Genomic DNA, 12,935 nt, shown 5'->3' with positions numbered 1-12,935 from the left:
ATCTTGGATAGATGTTTGGGAACTTCCCTAATTGTCTCTACATACCTACTGTTTCTGTAACACAGTTTATTGAGACTTCCTACTCTGAACCAAGGAATGTAACTGTGTGTGTCTCCATGTATTTAAGTATCACTGTGTCATTCCACAGTTAGCAGAGCCAAGGCATAAGAAGCTTAGAAATAGCTCAAGGACCCACAGCTAATAAGCGACAGAACTGAGAGCAGAACCCAGTTATTTAGCCTCTTGTGTCCTTGACCACTACCCCATACGACTGCAACTTCTTTAACTCTACATTACATAGTTTTGTGCACAAAACAAATATACCAATGTGTACAGTGATGATGGAAACCTTTGCCATAATATATTGCACCTGCAGAATAGAATAATGGCCAGATGCTTAGCATCCAAATAGACCATTTCTACAGGTATTTACAAAGTGCTATACAAATGTAAATCCACTATAGTTATTATAATTATTAATGCTAACTGGAATTCCCCAAGTCTAGGTTGCTTTAGATTATCAAAGAAAATTAAATTAAAATACTATCAAAATTGTTTCTAAGGAAGTCCCACCTACAAGAATGCTTTAGGATATCAACATTAACTTATCTACAGGAAAATTTTGTGGAAATTACAGTGGTTTAAAATTACCTCAATTCACTGCCTATAATATTTCACTCTTTTATTGTTGCCTATCAAATATTAGGGACCACCCTAAGCAAAATGGTAAAAAATGCCTTAAGCACACTCCTCTCTTTCATTACCTTTCTTCAGAGATACTTTATCAGGAACTCCAACCCTTCCTTTTTGGCCTCCCCCTGTTCTAGAAGAACCTCTTAGCCAGCTGCTCCACTAGAATGCATCTACTGCATTGACAACTTTATACTTTTATGTTGTGTGGGGTTTTTTTTGTTTTTGTTTTTGTTTTTGTTTTTTAGAGCAGATTATTAAGGTACCAAACCCAAACCCACAGGGTAAATATCTAATGGGAACATTTCAGAAAGGAGATAAGCCTGTTCCAGAGATTTTTGAAACAAAGACTATCATACTGGCGGCCCTTAATTTAGGTGACAATCAGTTTCTCCAATGGTAGGGAGTGACCCTGAAGGCACAATCTTTCTTAGTACCTATAATACCTGCACAAGTCTTCAATCCCAATAATTCACTACAATAAGGACCGCCACAAAGTGCATTGCTTTTGAACACAGCTACCCTTCTCCCCACTTTACGACTTGATTTCACTTCATTATCATGGCTCCTTCTACTCTCCTGTATCGCCCACATGGAACAATAGGAGCAAAAACACGTCACTTTACAGTAGAGCACTGAGAGCCCTAGTCTATGAGCTAAGAAATGGTTCTCAATTTATACTTTCAAGGATTTGCTGAGAACTCCTAGTCAAGTCCTTAAGGATATCAGGGCCTCAACTTCATTCTCTCTTTAATGAAGAAGAAAAACAAAACGACCCTGACATGTCGAACACCTCTAGAATTGTGTGGTTCTGTAATACATACTATTATTCAATGTAAAGATGAAAACATACACAGGGAAACACTGTATACTCTTAAGTTAAAGCCACATTTAACTAAGCAAATTCCCCTTTTTAATAGTTAATGAACTGCAAGATATTGGGAAAGCTTTAAAACTCCTAGTATAATTCATAAAAAAAAAAAAAGTGTGGGGGACTTGTGATGTGTTTTGTCAGAATAAGCCTCGTTGAACAACCAAATGAAAAAAAAATTCATTCGATGATCAATATTCATCCAGAGCAGTGTTTTCCAAATTGTATCACAAATAACATCAGTTTCTACAAAACGTTAGAAAGAACCGAATTTAAACAGGAGGTGAGCCTCTGAGGGTCAGCTAGACTTAATGAATTGTTTCCAAAAAAATAGAGTAACCATAATTATTTATTATTACTATAATGGAAAGGGAGAAATAATTTTACAGTGCGGAAAACCTGGGTAAAACTACTTAACCACGTGACCAAGGTTACCATTGCCAGCGACAGGTCACATTATAGCGTCACTTTAAATTTTGCGTCACAAGTGCCTGTATACCTCACGCTAATACCGAGTCCTGTGATTGGTCAGCCCACTGAAGCCCCTGCCGCTACATCACATAATAATTCTCTTCCTAACAGCTGCTCAGCTACCCACCGGCGCCATAGTCCGTTGGTCAAGCTCATGAAGAGAAAGAGGCCTTAGACTACATCTTCCTGCCACTCTAGGTAGGCAAAAGGCCAACACCAGTCTTACCCTCCTCAGGAATGGCCTGGGCCCCAGAGCAGAAAAGGGCAGAGCCTAATTCAAGAGATTTCAGGGCCAGCCGGGATGGCAGGGGTGGCGGCGGCAGCGGCAGCGGCGGCGGCTGCGGCGGCGGCAGCAGCAGGGACGGCGGTGGCGGCGGAGGGGGTGGAAGCAGCAGAGGCTGGAGCGGCCCCTCCGGCTGCATGGCGCTTAGAGTCTCAGGCCCCAGAGAACCACCTCTCTGCTTTAAACTGAAGAACAACATGATTGGTGTGGTGATTGGTCGTGGTGGATGGAAGATAAAAAACATCCAGGCCACGACAAACACCAAAATACAGATCATAAAAGGTGATTCTGAAGCCGAAGTGAAAATTTTTGGCACCAGGGACATGAAAGCAAAGGCCAAAGCAGCCATAGATGCTCTTGTCAAAAAACAAGAACGAGGTCACCATTCAGAGTCCCGTGTCGATAGCGCCGCACCTCAGGCTTCCGCTGGAACAGAGTTTCACCCAGGTAACACTGGTGGTAGACAAGTTCAGCCACTGATTGACTGGGATCAGATTAAGGCGGAAGTTGTGGGTTGGGAGAAAAGAAAATGGGCAGATTTACCACCAATTAAGAAAAACTTTTATGTAGAATCTGAAGCAACAAGTTCATTGTCTCAAGTTCAAGTACAGACATGGAGAAAGGAAAACTTTGACATAACGTGTGACGACTTGAAAGGTGGCAAAAAGCGCCCCATCCCCAGTCCTACTTGTCAGTTTGAGGATGCTTTCCATCCTTATCCTGACCTTATGAAAAGCATTAAAAGAGCAGGTTTTCAAAAGCCAACGCCCATTCAGTCACAGGCGTGGCCAATTATTCTACAAGGAATAGATCTCATAGGAGTTGCCCAAACCGGAACAGGCAAAACTTTGTCCTATTTAATGCCTGGGTTTATTCATCTCGATAATCAACCAATACCAAGAGAGGAAAGGAATGGACCTGGCATGCTAGTCCTTACACCCACTAGAGAATTAGCTCTTCAGGTGGAAGCTGAATGTTCTAAGTACTCATATAAAGGTCTTAAAAGTATTTGTATATATGGTGGTGGAAGTAGAGGACGACAAATACGAGACATTACCAAAGGCATAGATATCATTATTGCAACTCCTGGACGACTGAATGATCTGCAAATGAATAATTTCGTTAACTTACGAAGCATAACCTACTTAGTCTTAGATGAAGCAGATAAAATGCTAGATCTGGGGTTTGAACACCAGATAATGAAGATTTTATTAGATGTGCGCCCAGACCGCCAGACTGTTATGACAAGTGCAACTTGGCCAGATACCATTCGTCGACTTGCTCAGTCGTATCTGAAAGAGCCTATGATTGTTTATGTTGGTACTCTGGATCTAGTTGCTGTGAATACGGTGAAGCAAAATGTAATCATTACCACAGAAGAAGAAAAACGATCTCTTATCCAAGAATTCCTACAGAGCCTGTCACCCCAAGACAAAGTCATCGTGTTTGTCAGCAGAAAACTCGTTGCTGATGACTTATCGAGTGATCTGAGCATCCAAGGCTTACCAGTGCAATCAGTGCATGGCAACAGAGAGCAACATGATCGTGAACAAGCACTGGAGGACTTCAGAAGTGGAAAAGTGAAAATACTGATTGCTACTGATTTAGTATCCAGAGGTCTTGATGTTAGTGATGTCACACACGTATATAATTACGACTTTCCACGCAATATTGAAGAATATGTACACAGAGTGGGGCGTACTGGAAGAGCAGGGAAGACTGGTGTATCAGTTACCCTCATGACTCAAAATGATTGGAAGACCGCCAGTGAACTGATTAAAATCCTGAAACGAGCAAATCAGAGTGTCCCTGATGATCTTATAATAATGGCTGAACGTCACAAATTCCATAAACAAAGAAAGAACACAGGAAAAAAATAAAAATCTCAAGGAAAACCCAGGAAGTTTTATTGATATCCACGTTGAAAAGTTGTACAAGGCTACTGGAAGATTGAAGATATGTTAAAGATATGTAGTCTTCAAGATCCATAAAGAAGTATTGGAAACATTCTCAGTTTAAGGACGTTTAACCAATTCTTAAATACTAAGCTTTCAATATTGTGTATGTTCCTTAATAAAGGCAAAAGTGGAAAATGAAAGAGTGAGAGACTATTTGGAAAAATAAATGTTATGTGTTTTTTTTTTTTTTTTTAAGAGAGAGAATGCATGAGTGTGGGGGAGGAGGGTGGGGGGCCGGGTGGGGACAAAGGGAAAGGGGGAGGGGGAGAGGAAGAGGAAAGGGAGAGAATCCCCAGCAGGTTCCACACCCAGTGTCGGAGCCCTATGTAAGGCTCAATCTCACAACCCTGAGATCATGACTGGAGCCAAAATCAAGGGTTGGACACAACAGACTGAGCCACCCAGGCACCCCTTATGCATTGATTAAAGTCCAGTTTCTTTTATAGCCTGCCATGTCGATCTATGTCTCCTCTAAATGACTGGTCATGGACAACAATAGTGCTTTCCTTGCTTTAAAAAGTCACACTGAATTGAAACATAATTTTCATCAAGCTTATCCTAGTCAAAATATTCTATTTTCCCCTAGCAGTTAGTGCCACAACAATCCCTAAAAATATCTCCACTGTCATTGTCTAATTCAAAAAAAATTCATTAGAAAATAAATGTTCAACCTTCTAGAAGATTCCACAATTCTGTTTTCTCAGATAGAGGTGATTAATTGAGCATGGTGTATCACTGGGAATCAGATCTTCATACAAACCCTATCACTTATCACTAGTTAAAACTACTGGGGAGGTCACATACCTTCTGTAGGTGTGCTCACTTTCTTCACTAGGAAACTGGGATGGTTAAAATAATTTTGGAGTCCCCTTCACCACTAAATTCTATATTACAACCAAAACTGTATAACCCAGGCTTTACTAACACTTCTTTTTTTTTTTAATTTTTGGGTTTTTTTAATACTTTATTTTCTAATCTAGGAAGAAAATCACATCCTCATGTAACAAATTGAACAATGAAACCCTTTTTAATGACCAGAATAGTGCTCTCTGCATTTTTATTGATTTTTGAAATGTGACTCACAGGTTGTCTTTATTTTTCTTTTGTCATATTTTATTTTTCAATTTGTCTGGAAAAGGCCAAAACTTCATATACATATAATGAGAAAAATTAATGGGAAGGTAAAATATATCTTACATACTGGGAAAAACATTAAAAACTTGACCAAATGACACTTTTGCCAGAGGAACCAATTTTAGTTGAACTCCTAATTTCTAATTCTATCTTGTATGTTTTATTTAGAGGCAATCTGAATCTTCTCACACTGCAAGAAGTCCTCCCAATAACGCTAAACTTTAAAATTTAATGTTTATGAGAATATAAGACTTGGTCAAGCCTTACAATCTCGGGCAAATTGAAAAAATTAATGCAGCCATCTTTTTTCCCAGCATCCGCAGCAGTGACCACAACGAGTCGGTCAAATTAAGTGAAATAAAGAAGTAAATACCATCTAGGAATAGGTGTTTGAGGTTAAAGTCTGGCTTACAGGCTCTTAATATAGGCCTCAATATCTCTTGATAAAATTCACAACAATGGTTAGCATTTTTGAGTGGCTAATATATAAAAAGGTGCTTTATCTTATAATCTATAATCTTTATAAAAAACCCACTCAGAAGGAAATCGTACCCCTATTTTTCAGAGAATGAAACAAGGTCAGAGGAACTAACTTGCCTAAGGTTACTAAATCTGGTTAAAGAGGAGTTAAGTCATACTTTAACCCAGATATGCCTGATTCCAGTATTTACATTCTTTTCATTTTAATACAGTTAATATGTGCAAGACAATATGCTTATCTTCAGGTTGCCCATATGTTCAGATTTAGTGAAGCAGAGGTATGTGCAGATTTACCTAAAGCAAAAGCAGTCTATAGCAGAACCTGTGACAGAAACTCAAAGGGCCCACTCCCATTCACTTGGAGAAGAAATGATGAATGTTTAGCAAGGTGGAGTTTATGTTATTTGCCAGAATTCCTCTTAGAGGCAACACTTTGTTAGAATTTTTTTTGGCACAAAACTTTATTAGTGCTGAGAGGGACAATTCCTGAAAGAACATAAACAAAACAACAAAAACCAGTTGCATAGTAACGAAGAAAGGACTTCAGAGGAGAAAGGGGTTTTTTTGTTTGTTTGTTTTTTAAAAAGATTTTATTTACTTTTTTGAGAGAGGGAGCAAGCACGGGGCGGGGGGGGGGGGTGCGGGTAGGGGCAGAGGGAGAGGGAGAAGGAGATTGCCCACAGAGCAGGGAGCCCAACATGGGGCTCGATCCTAGGACCCTGAGATCAAGACCTGAGTGGAAGACAGACGCTTAACCAACTGAGCCAGGTGCCCCAAGAAAGGAGGATTTATAAATGAGATCTTACAGGTTGTGCAGAATAAAACCCCCACAACTTTCCTATTGTCAGTATAACCTGCATCAGTGGTTCTCCATCAGGGCCAATTTGACAATGTCTAGAGACAGATTTGGTTATCACAGCTCAGGGGAGGGGTATTTGCATCTCCTGGGTTGAGCCCAGTGATGCTGCTAAACATCCCACCATGCACAGGATGGCCTCCCAAAACAAAAAATCATGTAGCCCAAATGTCAGTAGTGCCATAGTTGAGAAACCTTGCAAAACATTAAGCAAAACACCACTTCTCAAACTCAACTGCAGAAAAACCAAGAAAGGAGTTCAGCAAGGAAAACAAAGGATATTTTTTTTCTTGTGCACTCTTCAACATAAAACCCCCCACCAACATTCTGGTGTTTGGTATCACCTGTATCAGTGATTCTCAGAGTTGACTTGCCCCCAAGGGACATTTGGCAATGTCTGGAGACATTTTTGGTTGTTCCTCCTAGGCGGCAAGACTGTTATTGGCATCTAGTGGGTACAAGTCAGGGATAAACATCCTATAATGCACAGGGCAGCACCAAAACAATGGATTTTTCAGCCCAAAATGTCTATGGTATCGATGTCAAGAAACTGTGGTTTACACTGATTGACAAAAGTTCTGAGTGAATTGGGTTTTTTTGTTTTGTTTTGTTTTGTTTTAGAAACTCAAGGAAATACTGATTTCTGCATCCAAACTAGAACAGAGTGAAGGCAGATCACTGAGCATGCACTGACACAGGAGACAGTATGAGGCTTCAGCTAACCTCAGTTATTCCCATACAATCCTTAGTATGGTGATTCACATTCAGTAGGTACTCAACAAATATCACATCCCTTCTGCCCTGCTTCTCCCATCACCCATTATAAAATGCTTATTCACAACAATCCTGGGTGCTGTTACTCACACCATTGGGTACTGGTTCCCCCATTTGGCAAACCCTTTCTCCTCCCTCTTTGCCAGGTCAAATGAGACTCATCATTCTGTGTCCAGTCCAAGTGCTACATCTTCCCCAAGATTCTACCTGCTCTCCTCCATTTCAAAACTTCTATAGTTCTTGTTACCTACCAATAATGTTGACATTTGTACTAGTTTGCATCCCTCCTGAGACAATTTTGAAAAATTCAAATTAAGAGAAATTACACAAATATTTAAATACACTATAAAAAACTAACAGTTATAATAGTTTTAACCTGTATGATTGACAAATCATGAGAGAACCGTCCAGAACTAAATCTGCATAAGAAGCTAGTATAGTATACAATAAAGGTGGAATCTTTAAGTAAAGTCTATTCCAAAACAAATTTTTAAAAAATTCAAAAATACATAACACACATACATACCAGGACAACTGATCAACAATCAAAATCCTACTCTGAAAAAAAAAAATCCCTACTAGCTTCTTGCTTTTTATTAAAAAAATAGAAGAACTTGAAGCTCACTCATAGGAAAATAATTTTTGATATTAAAGTAGAAAAAAATTAAACATAAAAGCAACCACAGAAACTTAAAGGTAAATATTAATAGGTTTAAAAAATGTAAAAATGAAATGTCAAAAATACCCTACATGGCAAAGGAAACAATTTAAAATATATAAAACAGTCACAGCTATTGATATTTAATATACAGAGATTTTTACCAAGAAAAAATAAAGGGTGAAGCCCAAAATAGATATATGGGCAGAAATGTAAAAGGCAATTCACCAAATAAATAAGCAGTAAACATGAAAAACTGCTTAACTTCTTTCTAATCAAATTAAAGAAAGTTAAACCAATGACCTAATTTTATTCTCTAGAAAATTGGGCTGCGATTTTAAAAATAAGACTGGAAATACCTAATACTAATAAGGATACAGGGAAATAAACATTGATAAATTATAATTTGGTAAAATTATATTCCTTGGAGGGGTAGTTGGCATTATGTATAAAATCAGTTCATGTTTAATACAGTCTGACCCAGTAATAACCAGATCCAGACATTTACCTTAAAGACATAATCCTGTACCCATATCAAGATGTATATACAAAGCTATTTATCACAGGGTTGCTTAGAAGAACTAAATTTTAGAAAACAATCCTGAAAGTCCAATGACAGGATACTAGTTAAATAAACTGCAGCATACCTATTCCTGATTTGCTCTAGGAGAAGTGATGTTCTTAAAGAATATTTAAGAGTAAAAGGGGAAGTTTATGAATGCATCTATTTTTAGAAATTCACATTGGCGCATAGTATCTAGATAGAAAAAAGCCGATAGGATAGATACACATTAATGTCAGTCATAATTTGCTATATTATGAAATTACAGGTGGCTTTAATATTTTTCTAAAATTTCTATACTTTTATTATAATAAAAATGATATTGTAATTTTTTAAATAACTGCTTCAAAAGTAACTTAATGAATAATTAAATGACTAAAGAAATTAATCAAGAAGCATTGTAGTTGAAAGTATTCAAAATACAAGCATCTCTTCTGTTTCCCCATTAAAATGCAAATATCATTGATGGGAAACCTCTCTTTCCCACCACTACATCTTGAGCGCTGAAAACAATGCCTATGGAACACAGTAGAAGCACAGTAAATATCTGAACAAATTCGTAAAGGAAAAAGTGAAAGTAAGTACATTATTTTATTTTCATTGAGACAAAGTAAGCTTTTCTATTTCTGTTTCTTTTTTTGTCTGGTAACATCTATTGGACTATACCTCATCTTCTGTTTAATAATAAGAATAATGTTAAGTGTTCTCACCACAAAACAAAACAAAAACAAAGGAACACAGGGCAACTTTAGCAAGTGCTGGATATGTTTATTTCCTTGATTGTGGTGATGGTATCATGAGTGCTTACACATGCCCAGGGTCATCAGACTGCACACATGATAATTCTTTGTATGTAAATAATACCTCAGTAAAGCTAATTTAAAAAAAAAAAAAGAACTGGGGATGGCTCCCAACTTATTTGGAACAGAGACCTGTTGTCCTTTTCCATGTGACCAATGGGAACTCTAGTTCTGTTTCTTTGTTTTGTTTCAATAATTACACGGATTTCACAGTCAGGGTTTTCTAACTCTTACACATCAAAATGAAGTAAAAAGTGATCAGATAACATTTGTTTAAAAAAAATGACACTGCAGTACTTACCAGCAGGATTCCAGTTTTCCTTAAAAATATAGCCATATGCAAATACACTCATGCTTGTTTGTCAGTGCTTAGAGACAGATTTGTCATGATACACGAGAAGATTAATAATTGTCGTCTCTGCAAAGTTAGGTTGGGGAAAGCAATTATGTAGCTCTCTTACTCATGTAATAAAAACTACTTTCTGTATGAATACCAAACACAGTATATATGTCATCAAGACTAAGTCTAAGACTCAAGCATTTGAGGTTCTTTTTTAATCAAGCATACTGCAGAATCTCAAAGTAATCTACTTCTGTGCAGAAATAAAATGTGGGGGTTCTTATGGTTTTACTTGCAAAATTTGGAATTGTTTTCATTTTATTTTTTTTTAATTTTTTTAAAATTTTTATTTATTTGTCAGAGAGAGAGAGAGAGAGAGAGTGCACACATGTACAAGCAGGGGGGCAACAGGCTTCCCGTCGAGCAGGGAGCCTGACGCGGGGCTCGATCCCAGGACCCTGGGATCATGACCTGAGCCGAAGGCAGCCGCTTAACCGACTGAGCCACCCAGGTGCCCCTGAATTGTTTTCATTTTAGGAAGAAGCAAAAATTGTGTGAAAACACAAAAAGAGAAAGACAAAGATTATGAATTCTGTCCATGTGAAGAAATAGCTTTCTGATGCCACAAAATAAATGAGCAGGAGGAAGAGGAGGCACCCACAGAAAGGGGCATTTGCATCTCATTTTACAGATGCTCTGAGAGGTCATACAACTTCCCCACAGTAGGTGAATAGTCGAGCTGACTAGCTCTGTGCTTAAAATTATAAATTCTGTAAAGCAGTAGTGTAGAGTGTACAGAAACACAGGAGAGATGAGAAAGACAGTAGGGGAAGCATATGGGTACCTCACTTCGTACCAAAAAGATACGTATTTTCAGGTATTTTCACAGTTGGTATTTTCACACGTGGCAACGTTTTTTCTACTCTTCTCTCCTAGGCACGGGAATTTATTCAGATATTTATTGTGCTTCTACTATGTTCCACAGGCATTGTTTTCAGCGCTTAAGGTGCAGTGGTGGAAAAGAAAGAGGTTTGCCCTCAATGATATTTGCATTTTAATGGAGGAGCTAAAAGAGATGCTTGTATTTTGAATATTTTCAACACAGTGACTCTTGATGAATTTCTTTAGTCATTTATTATTCATCAAGTTCTCTAGGCCTGGGGAGAAGAGTAGGAAAGTGTGTCTGTAGCTTTGTAGCACTGGAGAAACGTGGATAGTAAATTCAAAGTTTAAAATGACAGAACTACAAATACCAATTAATGCAATCAAATTTTCAGAAGTCCTTTTAAAAGATCAGTCTCAACAATATGGTGGGAGATCTGTTAGACATTTAGTAAACTGTGGACCACAGCAATAATAAGAGGTAAAAGGAATGTGCTCCTACTATGTTCCACACGTACGTAAAAATATATATTTAAGATGTATATATGAAAGACTGCAATAAAGCCTTCCTATTCATGGCTGGGGGGGAGGGATGGGAATTCAAAATAAGCAAAATAACCTGCCAGTGTAACAAGTCATAAATTCAGTCATCAATTTGTAACCTCTATTGTCCGAATTTCTGGGAATAAAATTATGAAGTGCCACCTTAGCAATATTGAGGGTGGCAGACACTGGTGGGTTACCCACTGAACAGTCACCCCCACCACCTCCCTCCTATTTGCTGTCATAACCCACTCCCCATGATTCGGTTCAAAAAGCCAGAGAAAAACAAAACAAAACAAAACAGCCTATTCTCCCTTGCAGCTACAGCATAGGCATGAGACTCAAACCTGCCCTATGGGACTGACAGGAAAATGGGCTTGGCCATTTTAAAGAAAGATCTTCCTTCCTTAAGAACCGAGGCATGCAAGGATAAGCTCTCCTTTCTGCTTTTGTACCTAATTGTGTGAAGACATGAGGTTTTAACAGTCATTTTAGACAATGACAAAGTAAATCTGAAGATCACCATTATGTTAGGCACGACAGAACATAGATGTGGAGAGCACCTAGATCCTGGATGTCATCACTGTGCTGCAGAATTAGAGTCCGTGTGGCATCCATGGAGGGATGGCCCTCAGATCTCTGTTCAAGAAAGAGTTTACTGGTCAGTGGCAAGGAGCGCAGGGAGCTGACAGCCCCCAGCCTCAAACAATCCATGGCAGCAACTGAGCTGAGGTCAAGCTCTTCAGGAAGGGCTAGCCAGGCACTGAGCACAGTGCGACACCCAGACTCAGTCATTTCTGCACAACATGGGACTGCTCTATGGACTCTATTTTAGTAGAGCTCCCTGTTAGGCTGCTTCTGGGCTTCTCAGAGCCTCAGTATAGTCTTATGCTCTTGCTCCCGAATTCGTCTTCCCCTCCCCTTCCTTCACAGGTATCAGATAAGAGCTGTGGGCACAAGGATGTCTCTGATGACCCCTGATCCTTTTCTCCTCTGTACCTTTCATAGGTGCTATCAGCCAATAAACACTGGACCCAACAAATACAGCCAGGAATCCCCTACCTCTGAACTTCACATTATATGAAATAAATGTCTCTATTATTTAAGTCATTATTAATTATATTACTAGCAGTCCAAATCATCCTAACTGATAAAGAGGGAAAATGGTCATATAGTACCTTGTGTTGAGGCAGTGAATTTTCCATTATTTCAAAGAGGCTCCAATGAGGGATACTTTACTAGGATGAGAGTTGAGTATAATGAGCAACTTAAATCCCTCCTCTGGATGTTTATTTAATGGGGACATTACAAACACGGGATTCTACAGGAAACTGATATAATGTTATAAAAAATTGGAAGCACATCAAACAAGCTCAGGTTTTGAACAGTCAGGAGCAATTAGAGAAAGAAGTGAGAAACCAGCAGAGTAGAAAACTTGAGCAGCAGTCATGGGAAGACCCAATATCAAGGTCATCTGAACCAATAGCTTTAACAGTATTCACACTTGGCTGCACCCGGAGTACATCACTGGCTCTGACAGATTTGAAATGTAGCCGACCAGAGAATTCCTTGCAATCAACAACATAGAGGGGCTCAGGGTGAATAATTCTACCTAATGGAGATACATAGTCAA

At 38.7% G+C, this 12,935-nt stretch overlaps 1 protein-coding gene across 1 annotated transcript; it reads left to right on the top strand.

Moving 5' to 3' along the window:
• Positions 1 to 2,269: 2,269 nt before the first annotated feature.
• On the top strand, positions 2,270 to 4,228 carry DDX53 (DEAD-box helicase 53). Its single transcript, XM_028122550.1, is given in 2 exon segments — positions 2,270 to 2,357; positions 2,430 to 4,228. Coding segments are annotated over 2 exon segments (1,887 nt in total).
• Positions 4,229 to 12,935: the final 8,707 nt, after the last annotated feature.

This window comes from Eumetopias jubatus, unplaced genomic scaffold (genome assembly GCF_037043125.1).
Source record: "Eumetopias jubatus isolate StellerSeaLion01/CBP00866 unplaced genomic scaffold, mEumJub1_p1.0 scaffold_11, whole genome shotgun sequence".
Classification (NCBI taxonomy): domain Eukaryota; kingdom Metazoa; phylum Chordata; class Mammalia; order Carnivora; family Otariidae; genus Eumetopias; species Eumetopias jubatus.
The sequence above is the reverse complement of the archived record's forward strand: the minus strand, read 5'-3'. Positions and strand labels throughout refer to the sequence as shown.